General features: G+C 53.5%; 2 protein-coding genes across 12 annotated transcripts in view; both read right to left on the bottom strand.

The window, feature by feature from the left end:
* Nucleotides 1-1640: 1640 nt before the first annotated feature.
* On the bottom strand, nucleotides 1641-16072 carry LOC116453613. Of its 7 annotated transcripts, XM_032129263.1 has the most exons (20): nucleotides 15755-16072; nucleotides 12204-14237; nucleotides 11963-12083; nucleotides 10716-10806; nucleotides 8779-8858; nucleotides 8479-8601; nucleotides 8257-8336; nucleotides 8038-8158; nucleotides 7199-7303; nucleotides 6816-6981; nucleotides 6272-6366; nucleotides 5681-5830; nucleotides 5335-5489; nucleotides 4877-5012; nucleotides 4665-4799; nucleotides 4283-4459; nucleotides 3902-4057; nucleotides 3331-3432; nucleotides 2939-3041; nucleotides 1641-2653 (listed from the first exon to the last, which is right to left on the bottom strand). In XM_032129263.1, exons 3-20 carry the CDS (start codon nucleotides 11993-11995, stop codon nucleotides 2337-2339), a joined length of 2325 nt encoding a protein of 774 aa, XP_031985154.1. In that variant the 5' UTR covers nucleotides 11996-12083; nucleotides 12204-14237; nucleotides 15755-16072; the 3' UTR covers nucleotides 1641-2336. The 7 variants fall into 7 exon arrangements, with proteins under 7 accessions (XP_031985154.1, XP_031985153.1, XP_031985152.1 ...); XM_032129262.1 differs by lacking the exon at nucleotides 12204-14237; XM_032129261.1 differs by lacking the exon at nucleotides 15755-16072 and having other exon boundaries at nucleotides 12204-15093.
* Nucleotides 1641-23381, bottom strand: part of LOC116453612 — a 30566-nt gene continuing 8825 nt past the window's right edge. For 3 of the 5 annotated variants that reach the window (XM_032129255.1, XM_032129254.1, XM_032129257.1), the window contains 3 exons: nucleotides 22207-23143; nucleotides 17555-17560; nucleotides 1641-2352 (listed from right to left, as the gene is read on the bottom strand). In XM_032129255.1, coding sequence (XP_031985146.1) covers nucleotides 22827-23143 — 317 coding nt within the window. In that variant the 3' untranslated portion in view covers nucleotides 1641-2352; nucleotides 17555-17560; nucleotides 22207-22826. Of the gene's footprint in view, nucleotides 2353-17554; nucleotides 17561-22206; nucleotides 23144-23381 lie in introns of those variants that run through there. The other 2 variants (XM_032129256.1, XM_032129258.1) reach the window with 2 other exon arrangements.

Raw genomic sequence — 23381 nt, forward strand, 5'->3', positions numbered from 1 at the left:
CAACTCGAACAAAACCAATTTCCAGAGCAGGCAATAGCTGCTCAGGACAGGAATTGTCCTCCCTTTGCTTTACACCTGCAGCAGCAGCTTTCCTGGGCAAGCACAGGAGAGAAAAAGCAGATGAACCCTCAGCTACTGATTTGAGTTTGGCCCAGCCATTGGGTAGAAGCAGCCCTTTGCTGGCCTGCCACTCCTGCCACTCCTTGCAGAACAGGACTGGGATTTTGCACGCTCTCCTGGAGCAGTCTGGCATAAAAAACTCCTGTGCCAGTCCCAGCACCAGCCACTTGATGGCCGTCCTGCTCTGCAAGAGAGGGACACTGGGGATGGAGCAGGGACCTGCCAGGGACCCCCGAGCTCACCAGCTGGGAGCTGAGGGCTCCCCCGACACCCCCGAGCAGCTGCCCCACGGTACTGTCCCTCACCCGGGTGTTACAAACGAGAGGGTTTGAGATCACTTTAAAAATCACTGGTGAGGGTATGAGCAAAAGTCAGATTTAATATTGAGCGACAAAGCACCACAAGTTTGTTGGCAAGATTCACTCTACCGCTTACAGGACAGCAGAGGCACAGCAAGGGAAAACAATCAGCAAGAAGATAGAGAGGAGATGAAGGTCTGGAAAGCTGGAGGTTCCCCATCCAAGAAAAAGGTGATAAAAGGACAAAAGAATGTGGAGCAAAGTAGCATGAAGAGTGAGAAAACCAGTACAGGCTAGAATACTGATTAATTAAGTGAATGATGTGACTTAGAATCAATGAGCATTAATTTCTTTGTTGGCTAAAAATGTGTGAGTAAGTGGAAAAGTTCTGTATTGGCGTCAGCATGGAGGCCAGAATTTGTCAGCCACCCCTGTGGGCCAAAAATTAAGCAATGCCTTACTCTCTAACACTCAAAAGACAGTGTTAGAGGGAGTCTTGATGCCGACCGTTGTGGAGGTTTTTGGGAACAGCAGCACTGGTGAAAAGACGCCCAAAGCCGGCAGCCCGCACACGCTCTGCTTCCTCCCGCAGGTGCCCCGGCTGCCCATCCCTTCTCGCTGTACAAACCCTCTGCTGTTCTTCCCAGCGCCTGGGGATGGCATCACCTCCTCATTGCTCGCGATGTGTGGTGAGGAACTGCAGGCTTTCCCCGGCGCGTGTGCATGAGGCTTGTTTTGGTGGAAATCGGGAGATGGCCCATTTAAAACAGAGCGCTTCACTCATTTCCAGCTCCAAGCCCCTGGCACTTCCCAGGGAGCTCTGGGATCCTCTGAGGTCCCCTCAGGGCTGAATTCCCTCATGATTCCATACCTAGCGGGGCTGCCAGGGATCCTTTGGGGCCCCACAGCTGTACTCCAGCTCTCCGCGGGGCATTTTGGAATAGAGGGAATGGAATTTGGAGTCTGTCAATGACACGGTGGGGCCCTGCAGATACAATTCAAGGCCCACGGGGACATTTTGGGGTATCAGGGATGCAATCTGAGGCCCTCTGCACAAAATCTGGGGTCCTGGGCCTGCAATTTTAGGGCCAAGTGGGGCATTTTGGGATGGCAGGGATGTGAGGAGGAAGCATCCCACTGCCTGCGGGACAGACTGAGAAGGACACAGTCTGCGCAGTACACTCAGGGCACTACACATCTGAAGGATACCATGGGCTCGGATGTGGTTTTCCATCTTTATTAATTAATCTACACAAAACTACAACTCTGCTGGGCTCACCGGCACCAGCAGCAACACAAAACTACAGCTCTGCTGGGCTCACCGGCACCAGCAGCAACACAAAACTACAGCTCTGCTGGGCTCACCGGCACCAGCAGCAATAGAAAACTACAACTCTGCTGGGCTCACCGGCACCAGCAGCTACAGAAAACTACAACTCTGCTGGGCTCACCGGCACCAGCAGCTACAGAAAACTACAACTCTGCTGGGCTCACCGGCACCAGCAGCTACAGAAAACTACAACTCTGCTGGGCTCACCGGCACCAGCAGCTACAGAAAACTACAGCTCTGCTGGGCTCACCGGCACCAGCAGCAAAAGAAAACGATAACTCTGCTGGGCTCACCGGCACCAGCAGCTACAGAAAACTACAGCTCTGCTGGGCTCACCGGCACCAGCAGCAAAAGAAAACGATAACTCTGCTGGGCTCACCGGCACCAGCAGCTACAGAAAACTACAAATCTGCTGGGCTCACCGGCACCAGCAGCTACAGAAAACTACAACTCTGCTGGGCTCACCAGCACCAGCAGCAAAAGAAAACTACAGCTCTGCTGGGCTCACCGGCACCAGCAGCAACAGAAAACTACAACTCTGCTGGGCTCACCGGCACCAGCAGAAACAGAAAACTACAAATCTGGGCTCACCGGCACCAGCAGCTACAGAAAACTATAATTCTGCTGGGCTCACCGGCACCAGCAGCACAGCATTTGGAGAATGACCGATGATCTTCGCCGCACCCTTGGAGCTCGTAGGATCGAGCCAGCGTGGGCTGCCATGGAACTGATCGAGATGTCCTTGTCCGTCTCCAAGGGCTGAAGGGCTGTGACCAAAAGAAACAGAGGCAAGATGAAGCCACGTGTGTGCAGAGCCCCTGCGGGTTCCCCGCAGAGCACTCACCACTGAGGACGTCAGTCTGAGTCTCCAAATCCCGGTCCCTCATGTGTGTTGTGGCGCTCCCTGGGAAGAGAGCTCCGTCATTCCCTGCTCCTGCTGTGCTCCCAGCAGTGTGAGCCCCGGCCCTGCTGCCCTCCCATTCTGCAGGGCTGACCCAGGGGCCGCCAGCAGCCAAAGGGAGTGGGGCTGAGCAAGGCGGTCACCAAGCCCAGCTTGTGGCAAGGGGCAGAGGGAGGCTGAGGCTCGACATGGGGTGGTTGGGGTTGCCACAGGGTTGCCCCTTGCTGCCAGTGCAGTGGCAAGGAAGTGGCCAGGCTGGCCCAAAAGGGGCCAGGGGCTGTGACTCACTGATGAACCTGACGGCCGCCAGGCGCACGGAGGACTGAGAGTCCCTCAGGTAGGGCAGGCTCTGATGCATGTACTCTTCAGCCCTGCTGCTCCTCCTCAGCAGCTGCAGGGAGCACCAGCAATGTCTCCAGGATTGTCACAGAGTCCCCCAGCTGGCTGGAGCAGTCCCTCCTGCCAGCACCCCTCCCTGCTGAGCCCTCCCTCTTGCTGGGTACAGGGAAGGGAGAGGGGCCTCGACAAGAGCCTCTGGGGCTCTGTTCTCGAGGACAGGAACAAGGTCCTCCAGGTCCTGCCCAGCCCTGCGAGCAGCACTCCGTACAGGCTCTGTTCCCCTGACAGACATAGGGCAGGGACAGCCCTCACCCAGCCTGGGCCCTGTGGCTTGTCCTTACCAAGCATTCTCCAAGCTCCCACATCCGCTCTCTCTGCAGCAGGTGCTTGAGCTGCTTCCATTTGAGAAGCTCTGCAGCAGCAAAAAGGGCTTCCCTGGAGGCCTGCAGGACAGCATTATCTCAGACGTGGCACCAGGGCCTGGGCAAAGAGACCTCTTGGCTCTACTCCTGCCGTGATTTTGCCCCTAGGAAGCTGTGACTTGTCCTAGCCCAAATGTCTTGAGGTCTCTGGGGGACAGCCCTGCGTGACTGACTGAGGCTTGAAGCCCTGGCCTCTGATACTTGTAGGAAAGCTGAGAAACCTCTGGGCTTCTGGGAGCACATATGTTCGGGCCTCGGGTGCTGCCTCAGTGGCCACGGGCTGCTGCAGAGCCCTGCTGCAGCAGGCAGGGCAGGTGTTGAAAATGGCTGAGCCACCTTGTCCACCCCTGCTTGTACAGTTCTGCAGGGACCCTACCCAGGGGCTGCACTGGGGAAGCCCTGCCTGCTGCCAGCAGCCCTTGCCCCAGGCCCTGGGATCCCTGGGAGGTGGCACTCCCCCCATACCAGTGCTCAGCCTCAAAATCCAAACCTTAGCCACGCTGGGGAGATGGTCATTCAGACGGAAGAGAAGAGGGACCAGAGCACTCTGAATGTTCCTCCTCATCTTCTTCTCATCCCTACTCAACACAGCCTTCAGCAGGTCTCTGAAGAGCAACAGGGAGAGCTCTCGCAGCTGGCTGCACTCCTGGTGGGAAGGAGGAAAAGTGAGCTTTGGAACAGCAGCTCCCTGCCCGTGGCTGCGGTGAGGGCGATGCTCCAGCGTCACATTCCAGAGCAGGCAGGAGCAGCGTTTGGCTGCAAAGCCTAGAATCCATTCCAGGAGAGCTGAGCCTGCTCTGAGCACTGCTTGCAGGGCAGGGCTGCAGGGCAGGGCCCGGCTCCAGGGCTCAGCCTCCCACATCAGCCTCACCGAGTCAAAGAGCGGCAGCACCTTCCCCACCAGCATCATGGCGATGGAGCTGGCCTTTGCCTTTTTCAGCTGACCCAGGATATTTCGGAAGACCACAATGATCTTCAGCTTTTCATCTTCACTGCCAGCTTCCAGTATCTTCATCATGCTTGGCAGGAAGGCGTCAACTTTTTTTGCCTTTAGGAAGAAGAGAATTTCCATTTTCTGAAAAGGTTTTGTCTGGACACCTCCCAGGGCAGCCACCCCAGGCCCCACCACAGCAGGGAGGGTCTTTGAAGCAGTCACCCCACATCCTGACTCCCAGCCCAGGCCAAGCCACTGCCCTGCACTCAGCCCCAGGCCCTGGCTGCTGACGTGGCTGCCCCAACATCACCCTGCTCACCATCTCAGCTCTCCCTGACAGCTCAGCGAGGACTTCCAGCAACACGAAGGCCATCAGCACATCGACATGCTCCTGATCGCTCCAGACGTTGGGCTCGTCACCCAACTCCTCCACGTCAATCTGCCCCGAGGACGACTGCAGGAACAAACAGAGCCATGAGGCGCTGGCAGAGGGCTCACGGCAAGGGATCAGGGCCTTTCCTGGCAACTCACGGCTCTGCGAGAGGCGCAGGTGCCTTCTCTGCGAGGGTTGCACCACTGGTTGCGGAGCAAGGTAGCCAATTCCGTTAGGACCTTGTCCAAGATCTCGGGCATGGAGGACAGAGTGTCGCACAGTTCCTGCACAGTGCTGGAAGCCAGGGGCTGCCTCAGCCACAGCGCCGTGGCCAGGACCAGCCCCACAGAGCAGAGCCCATGCTGGGGGTCTCCAGGGGCCCTGCCAGGGAAGCCTGACAGGGTGGAGGGGGAGTTCTGGGAGCACCAAGCTGCCTCTGGACTGGCTTGGCTGGCTCTGGCTGCTGCAGGCCCAGCCAGAGAGCTGGAAAGGTTTGTGGGATGGAGAGCCTGGCTCCCTGAGAAGTCCTGCAGCATTCCTTGGATCTGGCAGACGCAAAGTCTTGGGGTCCCACTCCCCACATGGAGCAAGCCCTTCAGATTGTCAGGGCCAGTACCTGTCTCCTTGAAAAGCCATCTCACACAGGCTGATGAGCACTGCTGAGCCATACTCGTTGGTCATCAGGAGAAACAGTGACTCCACTTTCTTACAGCCTGACGCCGTGCTGATGCATGGCAGGGTTTCAAGGATGCAGCTCACTATCTTGGGCACCTGGAGAGGAAACAGGTGAGCATGGCACTGCCACTGGAGTGCAGCCATGTCCTCAGCTGCCCTTCCCGTTCCTCTCTGCCACCTTCAGGTGGCTTCAGGTGCCCAAGTCACCTGGATTTGTGAGGAAGGGATGGAGGGAGGAACAAGGCCTGACAGGGCTGAAGATGGCAGTCCAGCCCCAGGGCACTTACATCCATCAGCCAGGAGTCTGGGTCTCTCATGGCCACATCCAGCATGCTGCTGGGCACCTCCTTGTCAAGGATGCTGTCATCTCTCAACGCCCCAATGGCCTCGAGGATGACGTCTGTCCTCTCGCTAGAGCGGAGATATCTTCCAAAGGCCTACGGCAGGAAGGAAGGAAGGAAGGCATGCCACTGAGTGCCCTGGTGGTGCTGCTTGGCTGGGCAGAGGTTCCTGGCAGTGCTGGCAGCACATCCCTCAGGAAAGCTGACAGCAGTGCCTGCAGTCCCTGTGTGGGAGAGGGTGAGGACAAAGGGCCCTCCACGTCGGGGAGGAGGGCTCATGGGCATGGCGTGCTGGCCCTACAGAGAACCAGGCTCTTGCTGGCGGCCAGGAGGGCTGGAGCTCCTGCTGGGGCTGGAGCTGCTGCCAGGACACCAGAGTGCAAGCCCGTGTGTTGTCCCTGCTCAGGGATGGCAGCAACCTTCTTGCCAGGGCAGTGAGGCCCCACCGGCCCCACCGACTCTGGGTCCCTTTGCTCACACAAATGCCCTGCTGATGCCACAGACAAGAGACCCGCAAAGCAGAGGGGGGCTCTTTACCTGGGTACAGTCCTTGGTGCTCAGGGAACACAAGGAGGAGGTGGTCACACCTTCCCAAACGAGCTGGTCTGACCTGTCAATTGGCCTTGACTTGTCTAAACAGCAGGGAAAGCACAGAAAAGTCACTAAGGTCATCAAACCCCCCTGAGATCCGCTTGCAGGACAGCGGGACAGAATCAGGCAAGATTTCTGGAGGGCATCAGCAATAGCTTCCTGCTACAGGCAAGAGGGAGCAGCCATGCTGCTGGATCTGCTCTTCTCTAACGGGGAAGGCTTGGCTTTGGCACCTGGCAGTCAATTGCAGCTTTGGCTGTGGGGGCCACAAGGCAGTGGGGTTCAAGGGCCTGAAAGGAAGGGGAGGAAGGGGAGCAGTAACAAACAGATCCGGGATTTGAGGTGAGCACTCAGCTTCTGCAGCAGAGTGACAGCTGGGATGCTACAGGAAGCAGCTGGGAGGGGCAAAGCAGATCAGGCAGCAGATCTGTCAAGAGAGCTCTGTGTGCACAGGTGTGAAGGCCACAGCTGCTCTTGCTTTTTTACTTACAGAGGAATTCAGCGAGGGAAAAAAGAGCATGGAAGGCTGTATAGCTTGTTTGTTCACTGGAACATCGGAAAAGAATGAGACGTGCCAGCAGCTTTCCCACGATTGGGATTGAGATGTCTTCAGGGCAGACACGTCCAGAACTGTCTCTTCCAAAGTTGACAGAGGCCTGGATGAGGGAGGCATGAGAAGAAGGGCTAAGAGAAGGAAGTTAGTGCCGAAGACTTCTTGTACCCAAGAGTGTGCCCAGGGCTGGATTCCCGGTGAATCTGAGCTTTGCAGGGCTCTATGGCCCCATCTCTTGGAGCAACCAGCTGGGCAGCAGCCCTGGCATGGAGAGTGGCAGGGAGGGGAGATGGCCTGGCTGGAGGGCGCCTGGTCCTTACCTTCAGAATGGAATAGTTGGACATCAAATAAGTAAGGACACCGATCCTCCCCAGAGCCCTCTCCTGCACAACTTCTCTCTCAGACTTGGTGAAGTCCAGCAGCATCTGGGATGAGAGAAGCTGCTGGTGAGCACCAGAAGCGAACACAGCTCTGCTCCTGGGCCAGACTTGTATCATCCCTCGAGGCTTCCTCCGACCTCACACAAAGTCTGCAGAGGGGTGCCTATCCCTGGGGTCCCTCAGAGGCCTGGACAAAGCTCCCAGGACAACCTTTTGGCCAAGAAGGTGCCACCCTCTGCAGCCACTGTGCCTCAGAGGAGCCTGGTGCCAGCCCCTGCTTCCTCACAGGAGCTGAGCATCCTCCCCACACCACGCCCTGCCTGCTCAGCACTGGACTGGGCAACTCCTCCCCTCCAGGGTGAGGAACGCCCTGGGACCCCCACTCGGCCTGTGCCAGACCTCAAAGATGTCCTGCAGCTCCTGGCTGACATCGGAGACAGGAAAGCTGAGCACCAGTGTCCTCAGCATTGTGTCCATGGCCTTCAGCGTCTGCAAAGAGCACAGAGAGCAGTGCCTGTGATTTTGCTCTTCTTTCCCTCACGCCTAGGACACTGATCTGAACTCTCAGTGCCTGAGGAGGAAACCTGAACTACTCAGGAGAGACACAGCGATACACAAACTGCTGGGGACACAGCCACGCCCATGGGAAGGGGACAGAAGGGTGGGCAAGCAACAGCAAGACCTCACCCTGCCTCAGATCTCTGGTCATGGGGCAGCACAGGGTGACCAGGGAGCTGCCCAGAAGGACTGGACACTGCTGGAGCTCAGCCAGCACTTACCTTGATGTAGAGGGAAGCGCCTGAGCGTGGCATTTCCCTTTCTGGGGGAAGCCAGAAGACACTTGAGAAACACGCAGAGAGGAGGCTCTTGGTTTTGCCCTCCAGCACATTCTCCACCAAGCTGCAAGGACACAGGAGAGCCAGTTGGACACTGGTGCTGGGAGCAGCCCCTCGAGGCCTCGTGCACGAGGCCTCGGAGCTCTGGGGCAGGGGGCCCACCTTAATTCATCGATGGCAATCATGGCGAGATACCGGACCCGTAAGGACACATGGTCCCTTGGCTCCTTTTCCAGGATGTCCTGCAGAACACAACCAGGATGGGAGCTGGCAGCTGCCAGCACCCAGTGCCTCCAGTCCCTGCCCCACCCAAGTGCTGTCCACACAGGGTCCCAGTGCCAGGGGTGCTTGTCCCCATCCCCAGAACACCAGGTGTCCCCTCACCTTGATGTTGTCCACCACTTCGCACGTTTGGCAGAATAAATCCAGGCCCTGGGTCAAGCCACGTTTCAAGGCGGTTTTGCACAGCACGTAGACACTCTTCAGAAATGTGAACTTGTGGGTGTCCTGGCAGCCAGGGGACAGAGACACAAATGGGGAGTGTGGGAGGGTGGACACAGCCAGCAGCACCAGAGCACTGCCCTGTGGGAAAAGCAGCTCTGCCCAGGCAGCAGCCCTCCACAGCCCAGCAAAGCCCCTGCCAGCAAACGCCAGCACAGCCACTGTCCAACTGGCCCCAATTACCTTGTCAAGGCTGCTGACAAAGGCCATGATGAAATCCACAGCTTCCTCTGCTTCTTCATATACAGGCAACCAGCTGGAATCTGCCAGAGGGCAAGAGCAGGGAGGGCTGCAGAGGCTCTGGCCACAGGAGAGAGCCAAGGAGACCTACCCTCCACCCAGCCCCATGCCCACCCCCCTGGCACGGCCTTTGTCCTGTGCAGCTCGTGGCTGGAGGCAACCAGCAGAGGAGCTGCTCTGCTGGAGCTGGGAAGGCCCCAGTGCCCTGGGCTGATGGGCAGGAAAGGTCCAGAGCCCCACTGCCCCTCACTGCCCACACCCTGGAGCCCCTCTGCTGTTTTTTCTTGGCAGAGGCTGTGCTGGGGCTGGCCTCCAGCCCTGAGCTGCCCTGGCATTCAGGCGACATCGTGCCTGTCCCCCAGGACTGTTGTTGTCATCGTGCCAGGAAAACGTGATCCTGGCCCCGTGCAGGGTGTGCTGGTGGGCCCCAGCCCTGCCCAGCCCCACGGGGCCCCTCGCTCACCAATCTGCAGTGGCTGCATCGTGGTCGTGTCGTAGAAGGACAAAGGCTGGAGGTATAAAGAGCTGCTCTCCTCGGAAGAGCTGTCCTCCTCCCAGGCCTTCCTGGGGAAGGCGGGGGGTCTCTTCTCCATCCTTTAGGATACACAATATGGGGGATGCTGGGGTGGGTGTTGGGGTGGTGGTGTGGGAATCTTTGGTAAAACACTTCAGCCCCACAGTGATGCCTTAGGTTTTAACTTTTATAGTTTTCAAATCCTGCACTGCCCAGTGGGTAACTCGGAGTTTCTTGTAGCCTGTTAATTTCTGGTCGCTCATGCCAGCCAGACATAACAAGGCCTCTCCAGGCCTGCTCTTCAAGGACACTCAGACTGTCCTAGGCCCAAAATGTATAAACCAAAAGCCTCTGAGAAGGGGGCAAGCTGAGGGGAAATTACATCATCAACCTGAAGCTTTAATTGGAGAATTAACCCTGACATGCAAATGAACCAAACCTATAAAAGTGTGAAGAACTCGTGACCTGTTGTCCATCTTGGGGTCCATCTGGGCAGTGGCCTCTGGCTCCCCAGGGGTACCTTTGAAGGCCTTTCAAATAAACACCTACCTTTATTCCCTTACTCCTGTCTAGTCTCTGTTTCTAGGTGGCCTCTCAAGGCACCAACAGGGCTACCAGGGGTGATGGGGCAAGACAAGCTGCACTCAGGGGCTCCTTGTCAGCTCCAAGCTCCTGCCTGTCACCATCCACCGTGGGCAACAGGCACGCTGACCACGCATGCTGCAGTGGGCTGTCACAGAGGGCCCCACTGTGACACAGCACCTGCCTCTAGCATCGGGTTCCAGGGCTTGTTGACAGGGAACCTGTCCCCAGCAACGGGTCCCAGTGACCCACCACCCCGGCAGGGAAGGGCAGTCTGTCTCCCAGGGCACAGGCCTGGCATAGCCTTGGCCACCTGGCTGCTTTCAGGGTGCCTCCAGACCTCCCTGTGCCCTCCCATCCCCTCGGGACATCCCTGGTGCCCTCCCATGCACCCCAGAGCCCCGTGTTCAGACACTCCCATGTGCCTTCAGGACATCCCTTTCCTTCCAGGATACTGCAGAGCCTGACCTCTCTGTGGGGGTGTAGGAGTGCAGATGGGAGCGTGGCAACCTGGGAGCGTGGCAACCACCAGGATAATGCTGTGGTCCTCATCATGCTGGGAGCTCTTGTCCTCTGGTCCAGCCCAGCTGAGCAGCCTGAGCTGGTGCAGGTGCTGAGGGGACCGGGGGCAAACTGGGACCTCTAGAGCACATCAAAAGGTGCACTGGGGTGCTGAAGGGGAAACTGGCCCCACTTTAGCCCCTGGTCCCTGCAGCACTCCTCCATCAGCCTCCTTGCACCCTCAGGAGCCCTTCCTTGGCCCTGATTTTACACAAAAGCTCACCGTTTGCCCTTTCTGGGGCCTGGAGAGGCCGCTCAGGCACAGTCCGACCACGGGACTCCTCCATCTGCCCTGTAGGTGTCTTCAGATCACTCTGGGTCACAGAATCACAGAAACATTAAGTTTGGAAAAGACCCCCAAGATCATCAAGTCCAACCTTTGACCAATCACCACCTTGTCAATTAAACCAGAGCACTGAGTGCCACATCCAGTCATTTCTTGAGTGCCTCCAGGAATGGGGACTCCCTTCCAAAGCCTGAGAACTGTTTCCATTATGAAATTTTTCCTAATGATCACAGACAAACGTCTCCTGAGGCCTTCAGTGCACCCCTGCCCCCCTGCAGAAATGCCCCTGGATGGAGGGCTTGCAATGCTGGACTCTACAAAAAACACTTTATTCCCCCCAGCAATCTCCCAGAGCTGTTGGTTATGCCCCAGAGCCTTCTCAAGATCCCTCCTGTCCCCTCCTGAGGCACTCCCGGTGATGGAGGCACTCTGTCTGTCCCCAAGCGTAGCTGGGACTCCTGAAGCTGCTCTCTAACCCCTCAGTGCAGAGGCTGGTGGAGCCCTCAAACCTGTGGTGGAGCCTGGGTTGGCCATGAAGGCACCTCAGAGCTGCAGCCTGTGCTGGTGGGCAGGGATGGGGAGATGGTCTGCCTGGAGGGACCTGGTCCTTACCTCCAGACCGGAATAATTGGATGGCAAAAGGGTCAGGACACCAATCCTGCCCACAGCCCTCTCCCACACAACTCTCTCAGCTCTGGTGAAGTCCAGCAGCATCTGGGGTGAGAGAAGGTGCTGGTGAGCACTGGAGCAGACACTCTCCAGGGTGAGGAACTCCCTGGGACCCCCACTCTGCCTGTGCCAGACCTCAAAGATGTCCTGCAGCTCCTGGCTGACACTGGAGACAGGAAAGCTGAGCACCAGTGTCCTCAGCATTGTGTCCATGGCCTTCAGCGTCTGCAAAGAGCACAGAGAGCAGTGCCTGTGATTCTGCTCTTCTTTCCCCCACGCCCAGGACACTGATCTGAACTCTCAGTGCCTGAGGAGGAAACCTGAACTGCTCAGGAGAGACACAGCGATACACAAACTGCTGGGGACACAGCCACGCCCATGGGAAGGGGACAGAAGGGTGGGCAAGCAACAGCAAGACCTCACCCTGCCTCAGATCTCTGGTCATGGGGCAGCACAGGGTGACCAGGGAGCTGCCCAGAAGGACTGGACACTGCTGGAGCTCAGCCAGCACTTACCTTGATGTAGAGGGAAGCGCCTGAGCGTGGCATTTCCCTTTCTGGGGGAAGCCAGAAGACACTTGAGAAACATGCAGAGAGGAGGCTCTTGGTTTTGCCCTCCAGCACATTCTCCACCAAGCTGCAAGGACACAGGAGAGCCAGTTGGACACTGGTGCTGGGAGCAGCCCCTCGAGGCCTCGTGCAGGGGACCCACAAGGGATGAGCAGATTCCCCCCCAGAACACCGGGTGTCCCCTCACCTTGATTTTTTTTCTGGGTGGCAGAATAAATCCAGGCCCTGGCCTAAGCCACGATTCCAAGTGGTTCTGCACAGGGAGGGGACCAGGAGAGTTTTCTGGCTGCTCTGGGCTGGGGTCCCCAAGGCTGCACGAGCAGCCAAGCCAGCTCATGGGGCAGCTGGAGGGCAGAAGGAAACAGACCCCCCTTGGGCACCACAGCTGCTCGCAGCCCCCTTGGTCAGGGACAAGGACATCTGCCCCTGGAGGGACCTTTTCTCAGGCAAATGTGGTTACATATTGAAAAAAAATTGGAAGAGAAAAACACCTTTTGCTCTCAGCCCTTCTCAATCCCACTGCTTCTGGAGAGGTTTGGATATTTTTTAGTAATGACCTCAAGTGCATCATCCACTGCTGCTCCATTACAAGGCCAGATTGGGCTGTAGGGCTGATTTACTCAGGGGGACATTGGGCAGCAGAACCTTTGGTACCTCTACGTGAGAGCATTGAAACTACAGGCAGTAATTCAGGGGTCAGAAAAACCACAGCTCACTTTAGGGCCTCGACCCAGACATGGAGGGGTACATACAGGAGAAAGTTTTACTGCGACCACTCATAACAGCAGCTTTACTAAACCCCTAAAAAACAATTACTGTTGGAGTTGAAAAATAATGAAGTAGGTAAATCATTTACAGGGAGGGGGAGAGGGCCTGTTTAAAACCCTATCAACTGTGACTGCTCTGAAGCAGCCCCCAGAGCCTGCAGCAGTCTTCAGTTAGGTGCACATTATTTAATTGGTTTCAAGTGATTTCCTGGACTGCTAATCACCATGATGTAGTTAAAAACCGGGGCAGCATGTTGCTAATGCCATAGCACATTAGAGATGTTAAACTCCTGAGAGTTCCTGGAATAGGGATGGCTGCTCCCCTTGCCTGGAGTGTTGTGAAACAACCAGACAGGAGATGTCTGCAGGTGACTGAAGCAGAGGGAGGCAGGCAAGTGGCCACCAGTAGCTGCTGAGGAGTCAAGGTGAAATATTCATACACATTTTAAAAAACATCCACTGCTCATGAAAACACAGATTTTGAAAAGCCATGACTTTTGGAAGGAACACAAGTTCTCCTTCTTACAGACACAGGCTGTCTCACTAAAAAAAAGGTGAAAAAAAGGAAAAATGAAGTTTTGCTTCACAGTTGGAGTTGTTTAACTCCTCATTAAATGGTTTGTGGTCTCCATGATCCTCATGAGGTGATGAATCTTTCTCATGCTTCTCAGGACCAGCTGAGAGCAGCTGAATAAAGCCCAGCCATGCTTTCATCCTCGTGTGTACAGGGTCATGGGGGGAGAAAAGGGGACTAAAAAAAAGGGGCCAGTAACTCCGTGTGAAGAAGGGATGGAGACTGCAAGCTCTGATGGATGCTGGAGAGCACCTCTTCCCTGGAAAGGCACCATTGGATCAGCTTCGTCTGCTTAAAGACTTTCTGCAACACGATCCTGAAAGCACAACAGTTCATCTCATGGCTTTCTGCTGCACAGCTCATTTTCCACAAAGCTCCAGCTAACTGGGCTGCAGCCCATCCATGAAGGACTTTCAGGTTTTTTGGTTCGTTTAACTTTCCTTTTTACCCCGCTGTTGATACAGCTGAACCTCAGCAGCACGGCTAAGGCAGGTTTCTTGCAGAACCACAGATGTGGCAGGTGTATCTAACACTGGTGTCAGGGGCTAACACAGAGCACTCACCCAGCCAAAGCTGCTCTGCCACTTCTCACAGCCAGTGTGAGAAGATCAAGGGGCAACTCAAACATTTCCTCACCCACTGGCTACAGCAGAGGTTCACAGGAATGCAATCACTTGGCAGCATGGGAGGCAGGAGGAATATTTCCACAGGAAACAGCAATTTTAGAACAGGAGCCTACTCCCAAATCGACGGGCTCCAGGGAGGAATTGCCACCTCTGCTGATCACCAGAACCATCCCCTTGTATCTCCACGGGCTCTGTTCTCCAGCAAGGACAGTGGGGGCATCTGGCTCATGGGACTCACCTCCATCTCAGACATCCTGCAAAGAACAGGGCAAAGCTCTCCAGCTCCTTCAGAGTTTGCCTTGTGCTGCTTATTCCCCCTGTCCCCATCCAGTGCCCTGCAGAGATGCCAGTAGGACAGACCAGGACACCCTCTCTGGCTGCCTACAAGTACAGAGCCAGTTCTTGAGACCAGCTGCAAAATTTCCCATGGAATAAAACCTGGGACACGTCAGGCTCTCGTCACCCCTATGCAAGATGCAAATCCAGGGAATGCTGGACAGAGCCGGCCTCCTGGCACTGCTACACACACACCCTTCCCAGGAGTGATCCATCCTCTTCCACCACCACGTTGCAGTCAGTTTGGAGAAAATACTACTACTGAAGGAAGTACAACAGCAACAGAATAAAACCCAAGGAACTTCAAAAGATCCACCAGATTTTTTTTTTTTTTTTTTCTGCTCTAAGTTCTTTCTCAGAAAAGAAGAAGAGTTTATGTAAGAGATCATTTTGGTATCACTTTCATTATACTTTGCCCTCACTGGTCTGCTCTATGCCACTCTCAACAAGCCTTTGCAATAAAAACAAATAAAAAAGAATCATGGAAAGGGACAAAGAGCCTCTTTCCTAAGTGAGCATATGAGTGCAGTTTGCATCCACAGCTCCAACTAGCCCCTGCAGAGAGAGCAACCAGCAGGACATTGTGGTTGAGCTGAGAAATCTCTGCAAAAAATCCCAAGTCTAAAGCACACTTTGGCTTCCCACCACCTGCTCTGAAATAAATTTTCCACAGCAACCAATAGAAAACATTGCTAACATTTTCATTTCTCCTGCAGTACATTAAGTAGAATGAAGTTTTTCACTGGTTTAACTTCTCTGTTTTAAAACCACTGTCCGTAGGTACTAATGCGTTATGTTAGGATTCTGTTTTGTTTCATTCTGAACCCAAGGTTCCACCACGTTGGATTGTTCATGGGTCAGGTTGGACCTGGGGAAATGCACAGTCAGCTCCAGCTTGGGTGGCAGCTTCTCCTCGGAAAGGAGGAAAGCTGCAAGGATTTCTCCTGCAACCCTTCTGACAAATTCTCCCTTATTTGCAAACATGACAGGGTGGCACTTGCAGAAAAGAACGTATTAGCAAGACATGCTAAGGAGCTATGAGGGGGAAAAAAAAAAAAGATTAATGGATACGGGAAAAATTAGTCAGGAAATACATAAACAGGAGAATGCTGTTAATCCATTTATTCTATTATTTCTGTGGTCACTCACACTTGAGGAAGCTGTTGTGTTTCTGCATTCACACAGTGTGAGTTCACACAGAGCTCTCTGGAGGTTGCCAGGCTGGGCTACAGATGTGGTATAACTTAGTTACAAAGCACCAGTAACGCACGTTCCTCCTTACGGAGAACGCGTGCAGCACAATGATTTCCCTCCTGCCACAGACATTTCAGTGCCTGTTTCTCAAAGTCTACTTAAAAACTAGAAAGCAAGAATTTATAAGAGAACAGACTGGCTGGAAGACAGGACCCTCTACAGAAGAAGGCAGTGTGAGTACCTCAAAAGCTGTTTGTGTCCAAGGAAGCCTTCATGCCTCTTTCCTTCCCTTCTCCAAGTGTCTGCACAGCCTTTCCAAATCCCAATTTATTCAGCTCCTCTTCCAGACAGAAATGCAGAAGCCACTGGGATCTCAGAGAAAAAGACAATTTACTTGGCTCCTCCCATCCTTAAAGCACCCACATATCACACACAACTGGATGTTCACTTTCTCTTCTGGAGCGCAAGTCAGCAGTGCCACAGAACAATGCAAACAAGCCAAGTTCCTGCACATGGAAAAACCAAACACACTCCCAAAAATGTGAGGAACGAGACAACTCTCAGAAAAATTAAAATAATTGATTAAAAACAGAAAATTTGGGATCCTAGTGGCTCAGGAGGTATGTCCCAGGAGCGCAGGGATTAGAGATCTTCAGGCTTAGACAGCACTGGACCTTTGGGGGAAGAATTTGCAGAGCTGGGCTGACTTTTAGCTAATCCAAAAGCCAAGGAAAAATTATTAAAAGCTCCTTAATAGGAGTAAGGCTTTAACATCCAGCACCAGCAACCACCACAACTAAATCTGCAATTCTGCCGGCTCTCTGGAGCTTGCCTCGTTGTTTTATAGTGCCTTTGCTCCGCCCACAGCCCGCCCACAGCACACCCCTTTGGTCCCAAGTGACGGGTGCTTCCCTTTTGACAGATCATCTCTGCCTAGCAATAGCTCGTCGTTGTCAGGGCGTAGTAGCAGCTGAAGCAAGGGTGCTAACGTGCCCTCATTGAGATTCAGGTTGCCACGGGGCTTGCCTGCAGAATAACGGCTATGGGGCTAAAAATAGCTGTTGGCTGTTAGAAACTGGGGTTTGGGAGTTGGTCCTGAGATCCAAAGTGCAAAGTAAAACCCTTAAAAAAAATATTAAAATACATCTCATACATCTTAAAACATTTGTAAAAGTAGACAATGAACATGGGAAAAATAACTCTTTATAGTGTACAAGTGGCTTAAAGTTTGAAAAGGGGTTTTAACTGGGAAACTTTTAACTGGGGGATTTTTTTAACTGGGAATGGTGCAAATAAACTGCTTTGCACCATTTAGAACACTAATAACAGAACTTGATTTCTGTACCTGGGCTGATGGGTTAATTTTAACATTCAATTAAAACATATTTAACTCAACATTAACTAATTAAAGCACTTAACATGCAAAGACCAAGCTAATTAGGGATTTCATGTATGACAGACACAAGATGGTTTTTTACTCCTTTTCCACAATAATGCTTGCGAGGGATCAATTCCTTTTATCCTTTTTCCAAAATGTGGAAAGGATTTGGGTGAAATGGTGTTTGCATGCAGTGTCTGGGAGAAAGCTCCTACCTGGTCTGTGTGTCAAAGTAGCAATCCCAGTCCTGGCACAGGAGCACATTATACACAGAACTGTGCAAATCAGAAATTACTTTGGTCAGTCTTCTTGTTTCTGTATTTTGCAACCCTGAAATCACTACAACTCACTTGAAACAAACCAAAAGCAGTACAAAGGGACAATACCCTCTGAACCTCAAATGTGGAACCAATCCTAACAGAGCCAGAGATGCTGGACCCTGGGAAACCCACACATTTCCACAGAGAGACTGTGGCTTTTGTCGAGGTGGACATAACAGCACACACTTGTTGTAATCCAAAGTTGAGAGAGATAGAGAGATCTTTTATTTTCTCTGCTGCTGTTCTTATACCTCTTCCCAATGGCTGTGGCCTATTAAGATTGGCTGCTTAGCAAACAATGACAAGGCTGTCTAACAAACAATAACCATTCAAGCAGTAAAACAATCAGCTAGACAAGCAAAGGTAGAGTTGTTACATATTATCTGCAAGTTCTTGCTTGTACACACTTAACATCCCATAACAAGAACATCCTCTCCTTGTGTCCAAAATACCCTTTCTCAGTGATTATATTCTTGGCCTTCTCTGTGGGTTTCACTGAAGCTGCAGAATTCCCACTGCAATATTCTCACGGGTAAACTCTGACCGATTTCAGGTCTGGCTCTGTGAGGCTCCCAGCCCAGCTGTCAGCCTCATCAGGATACAGGCTAAATACTCAGCAAATTAGAAGTGTCAGTGCAATAGAAACTACACAGAAGTTGTCCATTAAGGCTTTCTCTGCCTCGAATCATGCACTGCCCAGCACCACCTCATCCTTTCATTTCTGCAGCTTGGATGCTGTGCTGCATTTCCAGTAAATGAGAAAAACAGGTGTACGTGCTAATTGGAGGTATTAATTGGACTAATACCAAGCATCTCTTCAGTGGCACGTATCTGCTTCAAACCTACCTGAAGGCCCTGCCCTGAGCTCATCTCCCACCTCCCAGCCTCACCCCTGCCCCTGCAATGCTTCTGTGCCACTTCAGTGCTCGGCGTCTGACACCGAGCGCAGAGCAGACACAGCCTCAGCTTGGGCTCTCACTCCTCAGCCAGGAGGGAACAGAGAGCAGTTGTGTTCCCCAAATTGTAGCTCAAGTGGATTTCCTTCCTCCAGTGCTGGTTTGTAGCATTTCCCCCCTGCTGCTGCCCTCACTGAGATGTCTCACACAGTCCAGAGGGTCACAGCGCTCTCCAAGGAGCCTGAGCTGCAGCTTCCCTGTGTTCACGCAATCCAAACTCCATTCAGCAACTTGCCCAGGAGCTTTGTACCTTCCATCCTCTCAACCTGGGGCATAAGAAGAGTCTTCTTCTGGAGGAGATCCTCGGCTCGAAGGTGGAAACAAGGTTTGCAGGTGATGTTACTACCACATGTAGATGGTGCACACAAAGCAGGATCCTTCCCCGGGCCAGCCAGCCTGCTCCACATAGTAGCCCAGCATCTGCTCCAAAGCCACTGACACACGTGCTTATGGGCTGCTGTTGGAGGCATGATTGCCTTAGGAAGGGCCCTAAGCTTTTCCTGAAGCTTCCTTGCTCTTCTGCTTGGGGTTGGCCAGAAAAAACAGGAACATTTTGTAGTGGTTTGGTCCAAAATACTCATTACTGTTTATCTGCTGTGAGATAAGAATTAGGAGAAATGCAAAGCAGGCACCAAACTTGAAAGAATATAAAGAAGTTTATTAACAGACCTAAAAGAAGGGAGAAAAGAAAAAAAAAAATTATACCACCTTCAGAACTCTCCTCCTCCCCCCACCTGCCTCCCTTCTCCCACTGACAATGTAAAAAGACAACCCTTAAGATGTTCAGTCTGTTTACCACTGCCATAATAACCTTGTTCAGTCCATTTAGAAAGAGAAGTCTCTTCTTGCTCATGCTATGAATGAAAACAGTATCACAACGAGACAGCCGCCCACTTCCAAATATTGTTCAGTCCATTTAGGAAGAGGAGTCTCTCTGCCTGCGTGTGAGTCCCTTCCCCCGACTTGCAGCTTTTCCCGCAACTGCTTTCGAGGGTCCACTCTTGAAGTTTTGTGGGGTACAATTTTAAGGTTCAGCCGTTCAGAAACAAAAACAGAGGCCCTTCTCCTTCCCTGGGAGCAAAGGGTCTTCATCATCTTCATCGTTAGGACTATCTCTGGGAGCATCTCTAGGAACTGAGGTTTTCTCCTTTCCCGTTTGGAGCAAAAGTCCTCATCTGGTTCATCTCTCCCTGTCCAAACTTCTCATGCAATTACGGCTGCGTCAGCATCTGCCTATCTCAGCGCAGGTGCTTTTGCTCACGAGTTGAACACTCCACCCCCCGTATCTTCATGAAATTACAACAGGATACTCTGATATATCATAGCTTCACAACAGAATTTCAGCTTTAAGCATCTCCTCTCTCTCTTCCCTCAGGTTTTCAGCTCTTCACAGCAATAAAAGCGTTAATCTCACTTCGGCCTTGCAGCTTTGCAGCTGGAATGTTGAATTTTTCTTATCGCAGTGGAGAGGGGGGAGAGCCGAGCCGCTCCGGCTGCCCACGGCAAGGCAGTGGGGGGGGTTCCACAGGTGGAACAGGTCCATCGGCCCAGGATGGCCGTGGCCCGGCCTGGCCTGGCCCAAGCAGGGCCTGGGCCGGGCCCGCTGCCCCCCACACGGGGCCTGCAGCCACCTGTCCCAGCGCCGGAAACGAGAGAGAGCTTGGGGGGGAGTTTGCCTATTCTTAAATGTGGATCACAGAGGTGGTCACAACTTTAAGTGGCTTAGAGAATTGTCCATATTCAAACTGGCCAGCTGATAGGTTCTATCAGTTCCCAGAGGAAACTGTAAGCACCCCTTAGCAAGGACGTCCCTTCCGGGACTATGCTTGCTAACCTATGACACACTTAAAAAAACCCATCTTGAATTGTTCTAGTGAAAATATTCAGGAAAATAAACCTGTCCAGCATGAGAGCTTTATGTAAGTTGTTCAGTTCTTGTTGCAGAGGATGGTGGACGAGGCTCAACTTTATCAAAAATGTCATTAAAATGAAAAACCCTTTTGCAGGCAAACAGAGGAGAATGACAAAGTTCACTGATCAGGCCACTGCTGTGACCCAAAGGCAAATGCAGCATGACCTCAGCCTCCTCAGCGTTAGCAGTGCCCACAGCAGTCAGCCCCCCTTCCTGAGGGGGATCCCACCCCCTCGAGATCCTCCAGCCTCCTCCTGGTTGTCCCTGGGCCTGGGAGGCATCTCTGCTCGCTGGGGCTGGCCCCAAACACAGCACCAAGGCACAGATCCCAACAGAAAGACACGGCACAGGGCACTGAAAGGAGTAAAATCAAGGCAATCTATTCTTTAAAATGATATGTATATATATACAGATATGAATCAATTCTTTGAGCTGGTGGACGTCCTTAGCAGCTCAACTCGAACAAAACCAATTTCCAGAGCAGGCAATAGCTGCTCAGGACAGGGATTGTCCTCCCTTTGCTTTACACCTGCAGCAGCAGCTTTCCTGGGCAAGCACAGGAGAGAAAAAGCAGATGAACCCTCAGCTACTGATTTGAGTTTGGCCCAGCCATTGGGTAGAAGCAGCCCTTTGCTGGCCTGCCACTCCCGCCACTCCTTGCAGAACAGGACTGGGATTTTGCATGCTCTCCTGGAGCAGTCTGGCATAAAAAACTCCTGTGCCAGTCCCAGCACCAGCCACTTGATGGCCGTCCTGCTCTGCAAGAGAGGGACACTGGGGACGGAGCAGGGACCTGCCAGGGACCCCCGAGCTCACCAGCTGGGAGCTGAGGGCTCCCCCGACACCCCCAAGCAGCTGCCCCACGGTGCTGTCCCTCACCCGGGTGTTACAAACGAGAGGGTTTGAGATCACTTTAAAAATCACTGGTGAGGGTATGAGCAAAAGTCAGATTTAATATTGAGCGACAAAGCACCACAAGTTCGTTGGCAAGATTCACTCTACCACTTACAGGACAGCTGAGGCACAGCAAGGGAAAACAATCAGCAAGAAGATAGAGAGGAGATGAAGGTCTGGAAAGCTGGAGGTTCCCCATCCAAGAAAAAGGTGATAAAAGGACAAAAGAATGTGGAGCAAAGTAGCATGAAGAGTGAGAAAACCAGTACAGGCTAGAATACTGATTAATTAAGTGAATGATGTGACTTAGAATCAATGAGCATTAATTTCTTTGTTGGCTAAAAATGTGTGAGTAAGTGGAAAAGTTCTGTATTGGCGTCAGCATGGAGGCCAGAATTTGTCAGCCACCCCTGTGGGCCAAAAATTAAGCAATGCCTTACTCTCTAACACTCAAAAGACAGTGTTAGAGGGAGTCTTGATGCCGACCGTTGTGGAGGTTTTTGGGAACAGCAGCACTGGTGAAAAGACGCCCAAAGCCGGCAGCCCGCACACGCTCTGCTTCCTCCCGCAGGTGCCCCGGCTGCCCATCCCTTCTCGCTGTACAAACCCTCTGCTGTTCTTCCCAGCGCCTGGGGATGGCATCACCTCCTCATTGCTCGCGATGTGTGGTGAGGAACTGCAGGCTTTCCCCGGCGCGTGTGCATGAGGCTTGTTTTGGTGGAAATCGGGAGATGGCCCATTTAAAACAGAGCGCTTCACTCATTTCCAGCTCCAAGCCCCTGGCACTTCCCAGGGAGCTCTGGGATCCTCTGAGGTCCCCTCAGGGCTGAATTCCCTCATGATTCCATACCTAGCGGGGCTGCCAGGGATCCTTTGGGGCCCCACAGCTGTACTCCAGCTCTCCGCGGGGCATTTTGGAATAGAGGGAATGGAATTTGGAGTCTGTCAATGACACGGTGGGGCCCTGCAGATACAATTCAAGGCCCACGGGGACATTTTGGGGTATCAGGGATGCAATCTGAGGCCCTCTGCACAAAATCTGGGGTCCTGGGCCTGCAATTTTAGGGCCAAGTGGGGCATTTTGGGATGGCAGGGATGTGAGGAGGAAGCATCCCACTGCCTGCGGGACAGACTGAGAAGGACACAGTCTGCGCAGTACACTCAGGGCACTACACATCTGAAGGATACCATGGGCTCGGATGTGGTTTTCCATCTTTATTAATTAATCTACACAAAACTACAACTCTGCTGGGCTCACCGGCACCAGCAGCAACACAAAACTACAGCTCTGCTGGGCTCACCGGCACCAGCAGCAACACAAAACTACAGCTCTGCTGGGCTCACCGGCACCAGCAGCAAAAGAAAACGATAACTCTGCTGGGCTCACCGGCACCAGCAGCAACAGAAAACTACAACTCTGCTGGGCTCACCGGCACCAGCAGCTACAGAAAACTACAACTCTGCTGGGCTCACCGGCACCAGCAGCTACAGAAAACTACAGCTCTGCTGGGCTCACCGGCACCAGCAGCAACAGAAAACTACAGCTCTGCTGGGCTCACCGGCACCAGCAGCTACAGAAAACTACAACTCTGCTGGGCTCACCGGCACCAGCAGCTACAGAAAACTACAGCTCTGCTGGGCTCACCGGCACCAGCAGCTACAGAAAACTACAACTCTGCTGGGCTCACCGGCACCAGCAGCTACAGAAAACTACAACTCTGCTGGGCTCACCGGCACCAGCAGCAACAGAAAACTACAGCTCTGCTGGGCTCACCGGCACCAGCAGCTACAGAAAACTACAGCTCTGCTGGGCTCACCGGCACCAGCAGCAACAGAAAACTACAAATCTGGGCTCACCGGCACCAGCAGCTACAGAAAACTATAATTCTGCTGGGCTCACCGGCACCAGCAGCACAGCATTTGGAGAATGACCGATGATCTTCGCCGCACCCTTGGAGCTCGTAGGATCGAGCCAGCGTGGGCTGCCATGGAACTGATCGAGATGTCCTTGTCCGTCTCCAAGGGCTGAAGGGCTGTGACCAAAAGAAACAGAGGCAAGATGAAGCCACGTGTGTGCAGAGCCCCTGCGGGTTCCCCGCAGAGCACTCACCACTGAGGACGTCAGTCTGAGTCTCCAAATCCCGGTCCCTCATGTGTGTTGTGGCGCTCCCTGGGAAGAGAGCTCCGTCATTCCCTGCTCCTGCTGTGCTCCCAGCAGTGTGAGCCCCGGCCCTGCTGCCCTCCCATTCTGCAGGGCTGACCCAGGGGCCGCCAGCAGCCAAAGGGAGTGGGGCTGAGCAAGGCGGTCACCAAGCCCAGCTTGTGGCAAGGGGCAGAGGGAGGCTGAGGCTCGACATGGGGTGGTTGGGGTTGCCACAGGGTTGCCCCTTGCTGCCAGTGCAGTGGCA

This window comes from Corvus moneduloides, chromosome 19, assembly GCF_009650955.1.
Source record: "Corvus moneduloides isolate bCorMon1 chromosome 19, bCorMon1.pri, whole genome shotgun sequence".
Lineage (NCBI taxonomy): Eukaryota > Metazoa > Chordata > Aves > Passeriformes > Corvidae > Corvus > Corvus moneduloides.

Excerpts from the sequence above, each read along its gene's own strand:
- LOC116453613 (XM_032129259.1), bottom strand. The coding sequence starts at position 9,428 with ATGGAGAAGAGACCCCCCGCCTTCCCCAGGAAGGCCTGGGAGGAGGAC. Across the intron at positions 8,159-8,256 it reads ATTGCCATCGATGAATTAAG|CTTGGTGGAGAATGTGCTGG; the intron begins GTGGGCCCCCTG and ends GTGTCCTTGCAG. Across the intron at positions 6,982-7,198 it reads CCAACTATTCCATTCTGAAG|GCCTCTGTCAACTTTGGAAG; the intron begins GTAAGGACCAGG and ends TCCCTCATCCAG.